The sequence below is a fragment of the Aethalodelphis obliquidens genome, unplaced genomic scaffold, assembly GCF_003676395.1.
Source record: "Aethalodelphis obliquidens isolate GAN/ISIS:26980383/991018 unplaced genomic scaffold, ASM367639v1 scaffold58, whole genome shotgun sequence".
Classification (NCBI taxonomy): domain Eukaryota; kingdom Metazoa; phylum Chordata; class Mammalia; order Artiodactyla; family Delphinidae; genus Aethalodelphis; species Aethalodelphis obliquidens.
In genome coordinates this window covers 7,448,064-7,462,330 of record NW_020838002.1, presented here as the reverse complement: position 1 = coordinate 7,462,330, position 14,267 = coordinate 7,448,064, and the positions used below count along the sequence as shown (strand labels likewise).

General features: G+C 56.0%; 1 protein-coding gene across 3 annotated transcripts; it reads left to right on the top strand.

The window, feature by feature from the left end:
• The first annotated feature begins 1,599 nt into the window (after positions 1–1,599).
• On the top strand, positions 1,600–13,064 carry SEPTIN4 (septin 4). Of its 3 annotated transcripts, none has more exons than XM_027087197.1 (12): positions 1,600–1,714; positions 6,655–6,948; positions 7,292–7,385; positions 7,821–7,907; positions 8,411–8,534; positions 11,197–11,331; positions 11,445–11,562; positions 11,651–11,752; positions 11,951–12,047; positions 12,141–12,303; positions 12,463–12,562; positions 12,834–13,064. In XM_027087197.1, the coding sequence occupies exons 1-12, from the start codon at positions 1,712–1,714 to the stop codon at positions 12,891–12,893; spliced, it is 1,377 nt and encodes a 458-aa protein (XP_026942998.1). In that variant the 5' UTR covers positions 1,600–1,711; the 3' UTR covers positions 12,894–13,064. The 3 variants fall into 3 exon arrangements, with proteins under 3 accessions (XP_026942998.1, XP_026942999.1, XP_026943000.1); XM_027087199.1 differs by lacking the exon at positions 1,600–1,714 and adding an exon at positions 2,031–4,524; XM_027087198.1 differs by lacking the exon at positions 6,655–6,948 and having other exon boundaries at positions 1,619–1,714; positions 12,834–13,057.
• Positions 13,065–14,267: the final 1,203 nt, after the last annotated feature.

Genomic DNA, 14,267 nt, shown 5'->3' with positions numbered 1-14,267 from the left:
TGCCTGAGCAGAGCTGGGATTCCAGCTGCAGCTGAGGATGAGCTGCTAGCTGAGATGTGTTTGTGTCTACACTTGAGCAGCAGCCAGAACTGGGGGAAGGAGGGACATTATGATTGTGGAAAATAAGCCTTTGTGATAGGGCCTGTCTTCCTTGACATAGGCTTTCTCCCTTGGGCCCAGCACTCACAGTCCAGGCCTTGCAGACTGAAGCATCCAAGAGGTATTCTTTTTTTTTTTTTTTAATTTATTTATTTGTTATTTATTTTGGCTGCACTGGGTCTTAGTTGTGGCACACAGGACCTTTGTTGCGGCATGCGGATTTCTTAGTTGCAGCATGTGGGCTTCTTAGTTGCAGCATGCGAACTCTTAGTTGCAGCATGCATGCGGGATCTAGTTCTCCAACCAGGGATCGAACCCGGGCTCCCTGCACTTCTTTAAGCAATGACACCCCTTCTATCCTCCAGCCCACCATTGCCAAATATTCAATAGCAGTCCCATGTTTTCTGAACCTGATCTCACCTGTGGTACCCAGGCCCCCTCCCTCTCTCTGCCGAGTTTTGACAGATCCCAACCAAGACCACTGGGTCACGGATCACACTGAAATAGTGTAGGCAGGCCTCTAGCACTTCTACCAATAGAGGGAGCGGGCCATGCCTGTGGCCTCAGTTTTGTCTAAAAGGTATTCAAGCCAGTCAGTCTGCCCTGGAAGAGGACTCTTGGAAGTCAGGGAGGGGCATGCTGCTGGAAACTTCCACAGAAGCCTGACCAGCTCAGACCTGTATTAGCTCAGGAAATCCCCACCAACTCCCCACCCCCTAAGCATCTATGTTCTCCTAGCTGCTGCTGACCCTTCTGAGCCTCTAATGCCTCTAAAGCTGCTGGGGATTCTGTTCCCACAGCATCTCACCTGCTTGCCCAGCATGGCCTCTCCTGAGGCCCCCACCGCCTTCCACAGCCACAGGCAAGGCTTCACTTCCCCGGAAAGGCCACTCAGCCTCTCCCTTCCATTCTTCCAACAGATGATCCGGGATAACTTATGCAGCAAATCCTCTTTAATCTTTAATGTAGGCTCTTGCACGAAGGGAACCTCCTGTCTCTTCCTCACAGCTTGGCTGGAGGTGGAGATTGTCTGACATTCCACCTTAGGAGGTGTACAGACGGTATGGACAATCAGTAACTTGGACATCAGCTGGGTTCAATTCCCACAAACCTTGTGGACTCTCCGGGGTAACTGATCGTTTCTCCCCAACCTGTGAGGCAAACCCCCCTCTCCTTCCAAAGGTTTCTTCTCCTGGGGACACCAGGTGGGCCCTTCCTTTTTCTTTGGGGACTGGCTCAAGCCCCCACGGTGCTGCGCTGCCTGGGCAGGCCACTCTTTAGGGGCTGAGTGAGGAAGAGCCAAGTGACCAGAGAAGCCCTGTCCCGAACGCCTCTCCGCACTCTGTCTCCGGGGGTCGAGAGCTGCAAAGCTCCACGGCGGGCCGGCCACCCCTTGCCCAGCCTGCGCCGGCTCCCCGCGCCGCGGAGGTGCAGGCCCCGCCCCGGGGCCGCCCCGCCCCGCCCCGCCCCCCGCCGCCGGGCCCCGCCCCCGGCCGGTCCGCTCTCTGGGCGGCGGGCGGGGGCAGGCGGTGTGGTGAGGTCGGCACGCAGCTCCGGCCGCGGGTCGCTCGGGCGCTGTCCAGGCGGAGCCGGCCCGGCCCGGGCTGCAGCCATGGTAAGGCTGGCGGGCGCGGGGCGGGGCCGGGCGCGCAGGGCCCGCCGCTCCCGGGCGGCTTCGCCGAGACCCGCGGCGCCGCAGTCCAGGCTGTGCGGGGCGGGAGGCGCTGTCGCCTGCCGCGGGCACAGGCAGGCTGGCGGACGGCGCTGCGTCGCTGCTCCCAAGTTTCTTCTTCTGATGCGAGCAGACACGGAGTGGGCCCCGGCCACCGGGGTGCTGCCCCGTTCTTAGACGGAGGGGTGGGTCCGTGCTGGGTGGGGAGGAGGCGCCGGCGGAGACGCGCTGGTGGGCTGGGGTGAGTGAGTCAGGCAGGGGCGGAGGTGAGGGTCCCCACCCTTGCCTAGATCAGCTGTTACCTGGGTGACTCTTCCTCGCCCACCTACCCTAGGCTCAGGGACCAGCACCAACTTCCTTGGAAAACACACACAGGAGGCCCGCAAACACTGCCTGCCTCGCCAAGAGGGATGGTGAGACGTTTGGGCCCTCCCTCCCCACAGCACCATCTGCCCAGGGACCTCAGAGAGAGGGAGGCCCAGCCACCATCCTACCCCGTGGAATCAGCTATATCCCTCTGCCTCTGAGACAGGAACCATGGGGAATCTTCCTCCTGCTGCATCCTCCCCCCTCCCCCCAAACCAGGTCCCTCTGCAGTGATGGAGGGTGGAGGGAACTCATTCCTGCCACCTGCCTGTGGTGGGAGGAGAAACAGTAACCCCAGCCAACCACCCTGAAGACCCCCCAGGTAGGAAGTTTTGATGTTTGGCCGTGAGGGTGTAAGCTCTTTTCCTGCCATCATTGCCAGAGCCTGCCACAAGCACATTATGCTGAGTGTCAGGGCCTCCAGGCCCTATGCCAGCTTCTCCTCCCAGTCTGGAAGCCCCCTAGCCTTTGCCCTCTGCATTGGGAAGCACAGGCTGTTTACAGCAGGAGGAGATCCGTGACCAGCCTGTGGGGCAGGATGTTGGCTGTGGGCAGCCTCCAGAGAGGAACTCCCCGGGCCCTGTGGAATCAGAAGCTTCCAGGTCTAGAAAGGCCAGCCTTTTGGGCTCTTCTCTCTCAAGCTGTGTCCAGGCCGAGGCCCAAGTCTTGGCCAGGAAGTCTTGGTGACACTGTGACCTTCCCCAAAGGGGGGTTTCCTGGGAGAGGCCAAGTGGTGCCTGCCTTTATCCCTGCCCCCATCCTTCTCCTCACATGGGGACGGACAGACTGATTGCCCCAGGGGTGGAAGCCTGGGGGGCACTGATTGTTCTTGGTGCCAAGCGTCCCTAGTGCAGGGGCCGAGAGGGGCTTTTTCTGCCACACACTAAGTTCAGTTCAGCTGAGGTCTCGGTGCTTCAGCTTGGCTGAGGCCACCCTGTTCCTCTGTATTTAAAGGCACCCTGTCAGCACCAGAGTCCTCAGCCTCAGGCCCCTGCCTCAAGCCAGCCCAGTCCTTAAGCTGACGGGGTTCATGTCAAGCCAGACTTCTCTATGAGGGTCACTTTGTGAAAGGAAATCAGGCATCCAGCTGCTTCAGAGATCAGTGGGGAGAGCTCCCCAGCCCAGGAGCCCCAGGGGTTTTGAATTGGCATGCAAAAAGAAGGACTTGGCTAACATGAATAACCATCCTGTGACTTGAGATGTACCTTCTCTCCCCAGGTTCAAAGCAGCTTGAGGTATCTGTCATCTGGGAGTGCTTTCTTTCCCCAGCCTTCCTGGGAGGCAAGGAAGGGCCATTCACAATTGGACATTAGGGCCCTGAAATTAAGACACTATTCAAAATCACAAAGGGTATTTCTAGCCAAACCAGAAACACTGGCCTCCTGACTCCTAGTCAAGTGCTCCATCTGCTCCCAGTTAGGTCCCTCAGTTTGTCTCCCACCTAATCGGCAACTTGGAAGCCTCTGGGATCCCAGCCTCTCCTTGACCTGAACTCATGCCCCTCAGAGACCAAGTGTTAGCAGCTCCCCTGCTGACTCTCTGAAAGTGATGGGGTGATGAAAGTGATACAGGTCCCCATGAGTCAGAGGTCAGGTATCCTAGGATGGAAGGAATCCCTGCAGCAAAGGCCTCTCTGTGGCTGGGACTCTCTGCAGGGAAATCTAGGGGCGGATTTCTGAAGGCAGTGCGGTTCTCCACTGAGAGAACACAGAGGGACACTGGGAAGAAAAGTGGGGCCATTCCTAAGAGAACATACACCCAGGGGATTATAGGACACCCCACACTACTTCAGCACTGCTTGAAGTTAAGGTGAAAGAGATTGGAATCCTTTGGGACTGGAGTCTCCTGGGTAGCTGCCCCACGTACTGATGGACCAGGTCACCTTGGGGACAGGTCTCAACCCTCTGACAGGCCTCAGTGTCCTTGGGGGTTACAGGAGAGGCCAAGTGGATCAAGAGCCTGTGTTGCAGACAGACTTGGGAGGCTGGTGCTCTGCCCATCGGGGTAGGCAGCGGGCAGGCATCACGGAGCAGCCAATCAGAGCAGGAGGGGACTGCAGAAAAAGCGAGTGATCCTGCTGCAGCTGAGCTGTCCTTGGAGGGTGGGAGCCACGGGAAGGGAGGAGGAGGGGTTGGGGAAGGACATTCCACAGGCTTTTTTGGCCCCTGACAGACACAGGGGGGTCAGAGAGAAAGGGAAAGGAGCAAGTCAGGACGCTGGATTCCAACAAGAGCATCGAGACCAGGCTGTTTCTGTGTGTGAGGAACTTTTCTTGGGAGATAAAATTAGACCTAGAGCTTGCTGACAGGGAGTCTGAAGCGTGGGACATGGACCGTTCACTGGGATGGCAAGGCAGTTCTGTCCCTGAGGACAGAACTGAAGCTGGGGTAAGGTGCTGCTCTGGGAGATGGGTGGACCCGCCCTGTCTTCCCCCTGCATTGTCTGGGATTGGGGCTCAAAGTCAGAAAATGATTTGGTCACTGGCGGAGCCGGGGGCAGGGAAGGACAGACAGGAGGTGAGGCCCCTCGTGTCCTAACTCCTTGTCTAGAGCCCCTGTGGACCCCTCCGTGCTGATGAGCAGCTCCCTGGCATGGAGAGTGGTACTGGGTTCCTGGCGACTCTACTTGAAGATTGCAAGGGCTGGGGGTCTCCATCAGTGCCTTCCTTTCTCCCTTCCTTGCAGCCCCGCTGCTCAGTGCCCCTGGGGAAACCAGGCGGAGTGCAGTCCTCTCTCTCCCACCCTCAGCCTGACCCCCAGACCGACTGCTGCGTCACTGTGGGGTTGTGCAGAGGGGCAGGATTTCCCCGAATTCCCCAGACTCTTCAGCTGCCACCCCCAGCCCCATCCCTTCTCTGTTGCCATATAATTAATCGTCCAAGCTGGGACACTTTGCAGAGTGAAAAGGGGCAGTTATGCCAGAACAACAAACATAAACTGGGATGTGTGGTCACCCCACCGGCCCCCACAAATACTGTGGGTAAGAAAAAGCCTGTTGGGTCAGGCTTGCCTCAGGACTGTCTCTTCTGGCCACTTGGCCCCTACCTGCTGTTTCCAGTTTCCGTCTAAAAGGCCCCTTTTCCTGTCTAGGCAAGCCCTGGAGACTACGGCTATAAGCAGGTATGGGGACGTGAGAGGCGACAGCCTGGAAGTAGCTCCTAGGGGACTTTCCCCTCTAGCCTCCCCCTCTAGTCCCTTCCCTCTGCATAAACCTGGCGGCGTGACTGCATCCCTCAGTTCTTCGCTTTGTAAAACGGGGGCCTGCAGGAAGACCGCGGCCGTGTTATCTCCCCTCACCCTGGCTGGGACTCCACAGTGGTCTGGGGTAGCCCCCGCTGGCTTGGCTGATTCCCAGAGGGTGAGTCAGCCTGTGAAGCCGGCCCTTGTCCGTTGTCTGGGGGAGGCACGTGGGTTTTGTGAGCCCGAGCTGAGCCCAGCACCGCCAGGCACTCCGCAAAGGGGGCTGGCCCCAAAGGAGAGAGAGGAAGCTTTAGGGTCTGGAGCTGAGGGTCAGAGTGGGGGGGGGGGGTGGACAGTGACCTGCCTTCCCAGCTGGAGATGGAGTGGAGCAGGTCTCCACAGAGGAGCCAGCCCCTCGCTGCCTACCACCCGTGCGGTTCACAGTTGAGACCAGACCCCCTCCTGCACTGCAGGCTAAAGCCTATCTCTGGGCACAGGGGGCAAGGGGCAGCTGCGGGTGCTTCCCCCATACATCCCTCACCGTTGGGAGCTGTCAGAAGTGTCCTGCCGTCCTCCCTCACCTGGTCCCTCCCAGCTCCCCTTAACCCACACTCAGCATCCACTGGCAGGTTTCCCCTTCGCTCCTGGGGCCCAGGCTCAGGCTCTGTGTGGCTCAGTGTCTGGAATAAGGGGGGTCAGGTCAGCTGTACTGAGTTCTGGGCAGTGAGTCCTGGGGAGTGAGCACCTCCAGTAGAGTCCGCACCTCAGTCCCAGAGCTCAGCGCCTGCAGTGACAGGAGGCGAAGAGACCCTTGATTTGCCTGGGGCTGGGAGCTCCCTTCTCCCCTCCCTCGCTCCCTCCTGCCCCTACCCCATTCTGGCTGTCTGCACTCTCCTTGAGTCCTGAGCCACAGTCTCCTCTCGGCTCTGATGCCTCTGTCCGCTCCCGCTCATTCAGCCTGACTTCGTGGCCTTTGGGGCAGTCCCTGGTCCTGGCTTGGAAGGGCAGCCTCAACAAGCGCCCTGCTGAGAGGGACCATTGGGACTGGAGCTACTCAGTTCCCAAACTGGAGCAGTTTGCAAGGGCTCTGGGGGCTGCCCAGGGCTGCTGCTGGACCCCAGGGCCTTTTCTGACGTCTTGGACCCTTGCACCAGGGAGGCATGTGAGCAGTTGCGGGAGGGATGGTGAGCGCTTCCTCTGGCTTGGCCGCCTGTGCAGTTTCTTTCCCTTGTAACCATAAGTGCTTTCCTTTCTCCCTCTCGCCTTCTCCTGTCTTCCTCCTTCATTCTTCCCTTCCTGCCACCTGCCCGCCTACCTCCCCCCACCCCGAACCCTCAGATCAAGCGCTTTCTGGAGGACGTGGATGATGCAGAACTGAACAAGTTCGTGAAGGATTTCCCAGGAAGCGAGACCTACCACCAACCAGAGGCCAAGACCTGGGTGTCCAGGCCCCAAATCCTGGAGCCGAGGCCCCAGGCCTCGGACCTCTGCCAGGATGACCTGGAGTTCAGACCCACTTCGTGGCCCCAGCCCTCTGACAGCCAGCAGTACATCTCTGCCTCAGCCCCTCTCAGCCCCTCAGCCCGGCCCCGCAGCCCGTGGGGCAAGCTCGATCCCTATGACTCCTCTGAGGTAGAGCGTCCAGCCCTGCCTTTGCCTCTCAGTGGGCTGGTGCAGGAGGACCCAGGGAGGGAGGAGAGGGAGCCCGAGCGTGTGTGTACGTGCACGTGTGTGTGTGTGCGTGCGCACGCGTGTGCGTGCTGAGCTGGAGCCCCTCTCTGTCCTGTGTTGGCCCCAACTCTGTGGTGTCACCCCCCAGGTATGTTGGAAACTGACAATACCAGCAGGGACGGGAGCCCAGCTGGTAGCCCCAGGTGGGGCCTCAAAGGAGGCTGACTCTGCTCTTTAAGGCTGGCGTTGGGTCCTGGGGTTCTTCTGCCTATACCCTGATGCACTCTGCCTTCTCGTCCACTAGGATGACAAGGAGTATGTGGGCTTTGCGACCCTTCCCAATCAAGTCCACCGAAAGTCCGTGAAGAAAGGCTTTGACTTTACCCTCATGGTGGCAGGTAGAGCAGGGGTGGGGCAGGGCAGGGCTGGGCAAGAGGTGTCTCAAGTGGGGATGGTCTATATGTGGGGAGTGGGCATGGGTAGGGCAGGAGAAAGCCAGGGGCTGTGCCTTTTTGCAAAATAGCTGGGAGACGCGGGTGGCCAAAAGTATGTATATGTTGCAGGAGAGGGGGTGGTGACAAGGTACAAAGAATATTTAACCCTCAGCTTTCTAGTGGTTGCCTTTCTCTGTGTGACCTTGGGCAATCTCTTATCCTCTCTGGGCCTCATCCAAATGAGAAGGCTGGACGAGCTCTTCCAGCTCTGCTGTAGTTTAGTCTCTTCCCAATTAGATGAGAGAGCGGCTGCCCCCGCAACCCCGCCACCTTGGTCCGGCGGGGTTGCCTCTTGGTTACAGATCTGATTTGGTGCCTCTGTCCTCTCTCCCCTGTCAGGAGAGTCTGGTCTGGGGAAATCCACCCTCGTCAATAGCCTCTTCCTCACTGATCTGTACCGGGACCGGAAACTCCTCAGTGCTGAAGGTGAGGAAAGGAGAGGAGCATGGAGACAGGCAGGCAGAGCTGACTTGGGAAATCGAACTGACTGCAGGCTCTGAGGGATGGGACCTTCCCCAGCACGCAGGAAGCCATGGCTTCCTAGAGAGACTGCTGGCATCTCTCTGTAGGCCTATTTGGCCTGGGAGCCCACCAGCCAGCTCCCTAAAGATTTGGGTGCCGAAGCAGGGCAGGGACCAGAGTCCTGCTCTTGGAGTGAGTCTCTGACCCCCAAAGGATTCCAGGAATCCGAGAAAAGAGCCGGGAGCAGAGAAGAGGCTGGGGCCAGAGCCAACAGCCACCGGCATTTCCTGTGTTGGGAAATGTGCTCCTTGCTGGTTCCCAGAGAACAGGCCCCCAGGCAGCCCCTGGGGGCGGGAAGGGGGGCAGTGTGGGTGAGGCAGTCTGGGCAGCACTGGCTGGGGTGGGTGGTGTGTCCTGACTGGGCAGGCCCTTGCCCTTGCCCTGGCCTCAGTTTCCCCCTTCTCCAGAGCGGATCATGCAAACAGTGGAGATCACTAAACATGCAGTGGACATAGAAGAGAAGGGTGTGAAGCTGCGGCTCACCATTGTGGACACACCGGGTTTTGGGGATGCGGTCAACAACACAGAGTGGTATGTCTGACCAAGCACAGCCCCTGCCCCGACCCCCACCAACTCCGTACACACACACAGGGGCGCACGTAGGCTCAGACACACCCACAATTGTCAAGAAGAAGGGGTTTGTGCCCTCGAGCGTGCCACTGCCCTTTACCGGACAGCTGTCTCTGTAAAGTGAGAGGGAAGGCCTTGGAACAGATGATCTCTAATGTTCCGTTGATTTGACCCACAATTCTAGAATGGGGTTGAGGACACAGATAGGAAAGAAGAGCCTCAAGAAAGCAAACACATGTGAAAACGTGTAGCACAGTGCCTGACACATAGTAGGTGGTCAGTAGTTGTCACCCTCCCTCCTTCCATTCCTTTCACCAGCAACATTTTAGGTGTTACAAGCAAGTTATTAAAGACGTGAGAGTGCGTGGAGGGAGGGGTGAGGGGAGAAATAAGAGGCAAAGGGAGAGCATGGGTGGAACTTTGTTTAAACTCCCGGGACCCTCTAGGCCACCTGCCAAAATAAAAGGTGGCTTACCAGCCCCACCGCAATCATCCCTGACATTTTTTTCAGGAACTAGAAGGATGCTTAGATAATGGTCAGTCAAACAGACCTGAGTAGATGAGGAGGAGAATGGGTGATAAGGACAGGAGAAATGGTGATGCCTTTGATGAGGGAGTTAGGCAGGGTGGTGCTGAGACACCTAGATGAGAGTTCAGATCTTGATGCAGCATTTAGGAACTGCGTGATCTTGAGCAAATGACCACATTCCCATTTCTTCAACTGAAAAATGCTGGCCTTACCACCTCACCCAGTTGATCTGAAAATCAACCCAGAAAGATGCATGTGAATATGCATTAAAAACATACAGTTTTGGGCTTCCCTGGTGGCGCAGTGGTTGAGAGTCCACCTGCCGATGCAGGGGACACGGGTTTGTGCCCCGGTCCGGGAAGATCCCACATGCCGCGGAGCGGCTGGGCCCGTGAGCCATGGCCGCTGAGCCTGCGTGTCCGGAGCCTGTGCTCCACAACGGGAGAGGCCACAGCAGTGAGAGGCCCGCGTACCGCAAAAACAACAACAACAACAAAAAAGCATACAGTTTTTACAGGGCTGTGTACATTATACTCATGAATATTAAGATGATAATTTCAGAATCAGTGAAACATAAAAGTGTGGGGTCCCCTGTTCAAAATGATTAAGAATTTCAGCATGGCCACAGCAGAGAATAAACCAAACATGGGCCTCTCTGAGCACAGGGCCCCGGTATGACTGCACAGGTCACACGCCCAGGAAGCTGACCCTGGATAATTGCCTCACAGACTGATCAGACCCTTACGGACCTTTCTGTGCTCTGAACCACTATCCCCTCCATTTGTGCTTGATCATCACAACATGTGACTTTCGGCTCAGCACATTGGTTCATCTTCAACTTCATGATCTAAGCCTTGAGGGGAGGGCCACTTCTTATATTCTTGCCACACACTGTGCTGGTACATGGTGCATGGTCTCTGTAAATAGTCCTGCTGGATTGAGGTGGTCTCCAGTCATCACCACCCTTCCGGATCGGGGACTACGTCTCAGCAAACTGGGCTCGCCCTGAAACTCGAGCCCCAACCAGCACCTGCCTCCTACTGTAGCAAGTATCATTCCCTCCTTCAATCAGTCTACTTACCTCCTCTTGCCTTTCATAATAATAATAATTTCACCTGCCTGGCACCTCACAGTTTGCAGGGCACCACCACGTGTTCTCATTTAGTGAAGCAGCAGATGAGGTGTCCAGCCTGTGCTGGACATTTTAAGGGATGCAGAACAAGTGTAAATAATCCTTGTCACTGGGAGGCTTACAGTCTAGTGGCAATGGGAGTGGGGGAGTGGGGGGCGCAGCAGGTCTCTAACGTGTCAATCAGGTAAAAACTTAGCTTAGTAAGTGGGTTGGGCATTGTGGTGGCAGACACACTGAACTAGGAGTCAGAAGGCCAGGAGCCTGAGTGGGTAGAGAGTTTGCTAGCTAAAGTGATCTGGATTAAGTCTCTTCGCAGCTCTGGATTTAGCTTCTTCACGTATAAAATGAGAATAATGATGCTCATAATGGCCACCCATCAGGGCACCTATCAGTGAGGATGAAACTCAAGAACAGAAGAGCAAGAGACTTGAAAATTGAGGTTGTTGAAAATATATATATATATAAAACCTCTGTGTGTGGTGACGGGAAGGGGAGAGCAGTGTGCATTGCTATAGTCACAGGACCCTTCATGGGAGAGATGGTTCTTGGATATGGCTTTGAAGGATGGAGTGGGCTTGGAGAGGTGGAGGAGAGGATGGAACCACACGAACAAAGGCTCTGAGGCTGAACTGCGAACCTGACTTAGGGCTGCCCTGGCCTCCAGTTGGTTTTCACCTGCCGGCACCTTGCTAGTCTTATTGCTTTCTTTGGTCATCTGGGCTCTTTTCCTTTCATCAAGCTAGTATTTATTGACCTCTGTCTGTGTGCTTAGTCTGATTTTCTGTCAGGGTGTTTGAGATGCACCCCTGACCCACCCAGGTACCTCCCCGATGATGTAATCAAGCAAGTCGGGGAATAGCAAAGTCTTGAAAAGACTGCTCGGGGCGTGGGCTCCTTGCAGGCCCAGAGCTCACTAGGCAGCCCTCACTTCCAGTTTCTCTGCTTGTCTGTCCCTGCCCCAGCTGGAAGCCTGTGGCAGAATACATCGACCAGCAGTTTGAGCAGTATTTCCGAGATGAGAGTGGCCTGAACCGCAAGAACATCCAAGACAACAGGGTGCACTGCTGCCTGTACTTCATCTCGCCCTTCGGCCACGGGTATGGTCTGAGCCTGAGGCTCCTGGCACCACCGGGTGTTGCCAAGGGAACAGGCCAAGAGCACCAGGGGCAGGGCTGCCACTAGCAGGTGGTCACAGTTTCCTGTTCCCCAGGCTCCGGCCACTGGATGTTGAATTTATGAAGGCCCTGCATCAGCGGGTCAACATCGTGCCTATCTTGGCAAAGGCGGACACACTGACACCTCCGGAAGTGGAGCGCAAGAAACGCAAAGTGAGGGAAGCTGGTGGGGGAGGGGAGCAGGTGGGCTTCTGGAAAGGATGGGGTCCCCAGAACTATGGGCCCCTCATGTGTTTGCCAGATCCGGGAGGAGATTGAGCACTTTGGAATCAAGGTCTACCAGTTCCCAGACTGTGACTCTGACGAGGATGAGGACTTCAAATTACAGGACCAAGCCCTAAAGGTGGGGCCACCCCAGGGCATCCCTTTCCCATCTTGTTTCTTCTGGGCAGAAAAGAGAAGTAGAATTCTATATAAGGGTGGGCTATTGGGGTGGAAGAGGACCCTTGGTTTCCTAGCATGAACCAGAGAAGATGAAGATAAAGGTGGAAAGGAACAGGTGAGAATGGCGGTGTTGACAGACACCCCTAACTTCTTCCAGGAAAGCATCCCATTTGCTGTAATTGGCAGCAACACTGTGGTAGAGGCCAGAGGGCGGCGAGTTCGGGGCCGGCTCTACCCCTGGGGCATTGTGGAAGGTAAAGCAATGAGCTTGTGACCAGGGTATCTCCTTGCCCTCAATGGTTCTCCTGTACCCATGCGCCTGGCTGACCCCTAGCCTTGCTGTGCAGTGGAAAACCCAGGGCACTGCGACTTTGTGAAGCTGCGGACAATGCTGGTGCGTACTCACATGCAGGACCTGAAGGACGTGACCCGGGAGACACATTATGAGAACTACCGGGCACAGTGCATCCAGAGCATGACCCGCCTGGTGGTGAAAGAACGGAATCGCAAGTATGGCCAAAGGCCAGGACAGAGCTGGCAGGGGTGGGGTTTGGGACACAGCCTTGGGTGAGACAAAGCCCTTCCTTTGTTCTATAGGCTCTGGGCTCAATCCAAGCGGGTGCTGGGGTCTCCCTAGCCTTACCAACCCCCCTTTCCCCTCCCCCTCAGCAAACTGACTCGAGAGAGTGGTACCGACTTCCCCATTCCTGCTGTCACATCAGTGGCAGATCCAGAAACCGAGAGGCTGATCCGAGAGAAAGATGAGGAGGTGAGAGTTGGGTGGGGCAGTAGGGGTTGCCAGCCTGAGAGGACCCCTGCTTAATCACAACCCTCAGTATCTCTTGGTTTGGGAATAGGAATATCCCTGGCCCTGGTACATATCTGGATCCTGGATTGGTGGCTTAGTGGTTCTACCCAGAGACTCCATCACACCTCGGGGCTACCAAGGCCCTGGCTGAAGGGATTAGAGGTTGGGGGCACCTCTCTAAATCTATAGGACTCTCTGAAAGGCCCCACTTTGATTCATGTGCCTGTTCCAGCTGCGACGGATGCAGGAGATGCTGCACAAAATCCAAAGACAGATGAAGGAGACCCATTAGCTGGCTTTCAGCCTTGAATATTTAAACGCCGCCTCTTCGTCCTGCCTATGCCAGCCCCTCCCAGCACCAGCTCTGCTCAGGCCCCTGCAGCTACTGCCACTTCGCCTTACATCCCTGCTGCCTCCCCAGAGACTCAGAGGAAATAAAAGTTTAACAAATCTGTAGGTGGCTTCTGGTGTCACTGTCTGTATCTTTATAAATTTATTTATTTTATTTATTTTTGGCTGCGTTGGGTCTTCGTTGCTGTGCACGGGCTTTCTCTAGTTGCGGCGAGTGGGGGCTACCCTTCGTTGCGGTGCACGGGCTTCTCATTGCAGTGGCTTCTCTTGTTGTGGAGCACAGGCTCTAGGCACGCGGGCTTCAGTAGTTGTGGCATGGGGGCTCAGTAGTTGTGGCTCGTGGGCTCTAAAGTGCAGGCTCAGTAGTTGTGGCGCACTGGCCTGGTTGCTTCACGGCATGTGGGATCTTCCCGGACCAGGACTCGAACCCGTGTCCCCTGCATTGGCAGGCAGATTCTTAACCACTGTGCCACCAGCGAAGCCCACTGTCTGTATCTTTACCATCTCAGGGAAACCAAGAAGATCCCAGGACCCCGTTTTGAAAGGTTGCTGGAGGAGGGTGCTGGCTTCTGACTTTTAGTAGGGAAGGGAGAGTGGGGAAAACTTTCCCCTCTCATGACAGGGTTCAGTCCGTGCCCAGAATCCAGCCTGGCCTGTCCATCCTCCTGACTGTATCTCTCCTGCCTCTGTTATATGGAGCCCCTCTCATCTTTATCACATACAGTACTGACAACCCCATAGAAGTTTAGGTTTTGATATCTCCCCCGAGAAAACATCGCATTAATTGCATGCAGCCTTCCTATTTCCCCTGATTTGGGAAAAGGGATATGTAGTACGAATTAAGCTCTGTACTCTAGGAAGCCTGTGATAGAGCACTGAACAAATGCTGAAACCCCTGTAATCACCAAACACTATAGTAAGTGCTGGGAATGGATAGGGCACAATCATCGTCCTGGAAGAATTCACTTAACAAATATTTATTAAGCATCTGCTAGTTTGCAGACACTTTTATTTCTTTTTTAATTTTTATATTATTTAATTATTTAATTTTATTTTTGGCTGCGTTGGGTCTTCGTTGCTGCATGCGGGCTTTCTCTAGTTGAAGCAAGAGGGGGCTGCTCTTCATTGCGGTGCGTGGGCTTCTCATTGCAGTGGCTTCTCTTGTTGCAGAGCACAGGCTCTAGGCGCGTGGGCTTCAGTAGTTGTGGCACATGGGCTCAGTGGTTGTGGCTTGCAAGCTCTAGAGTGCAGGCCCAGTAGTTGTGGTGCACAGGCTGAGCTGCTCCGCGGCATGTGGGATCTTCCCAGACCAGGG

Bases quoted from the DNA above. Each gene is read 5' to 3' on its own strand.
- SEPTIN4 (XM_027087199.1), top strand. From the start codon at position 4,465: ATGGACCGTTCACTGGGATGGCAAGGCAGTTCTGTCCCTGAGGACAGA. The intron at 11,563-11,650 runs GTGAGGGAAGCT...TGTGTTTGCCAG, and splicing joins TGGAGCGCAAGAAACGCAAA to ATCCGGGAGGAGATTGAGCA. The intron at 12,048-12,140 runs GTAAAGCAATGA...CTTGCTGTGCAG, and splicing joins CCCCTGGGGCATTGTGGAAG to TGGAAAACCCAGGGCACTGC.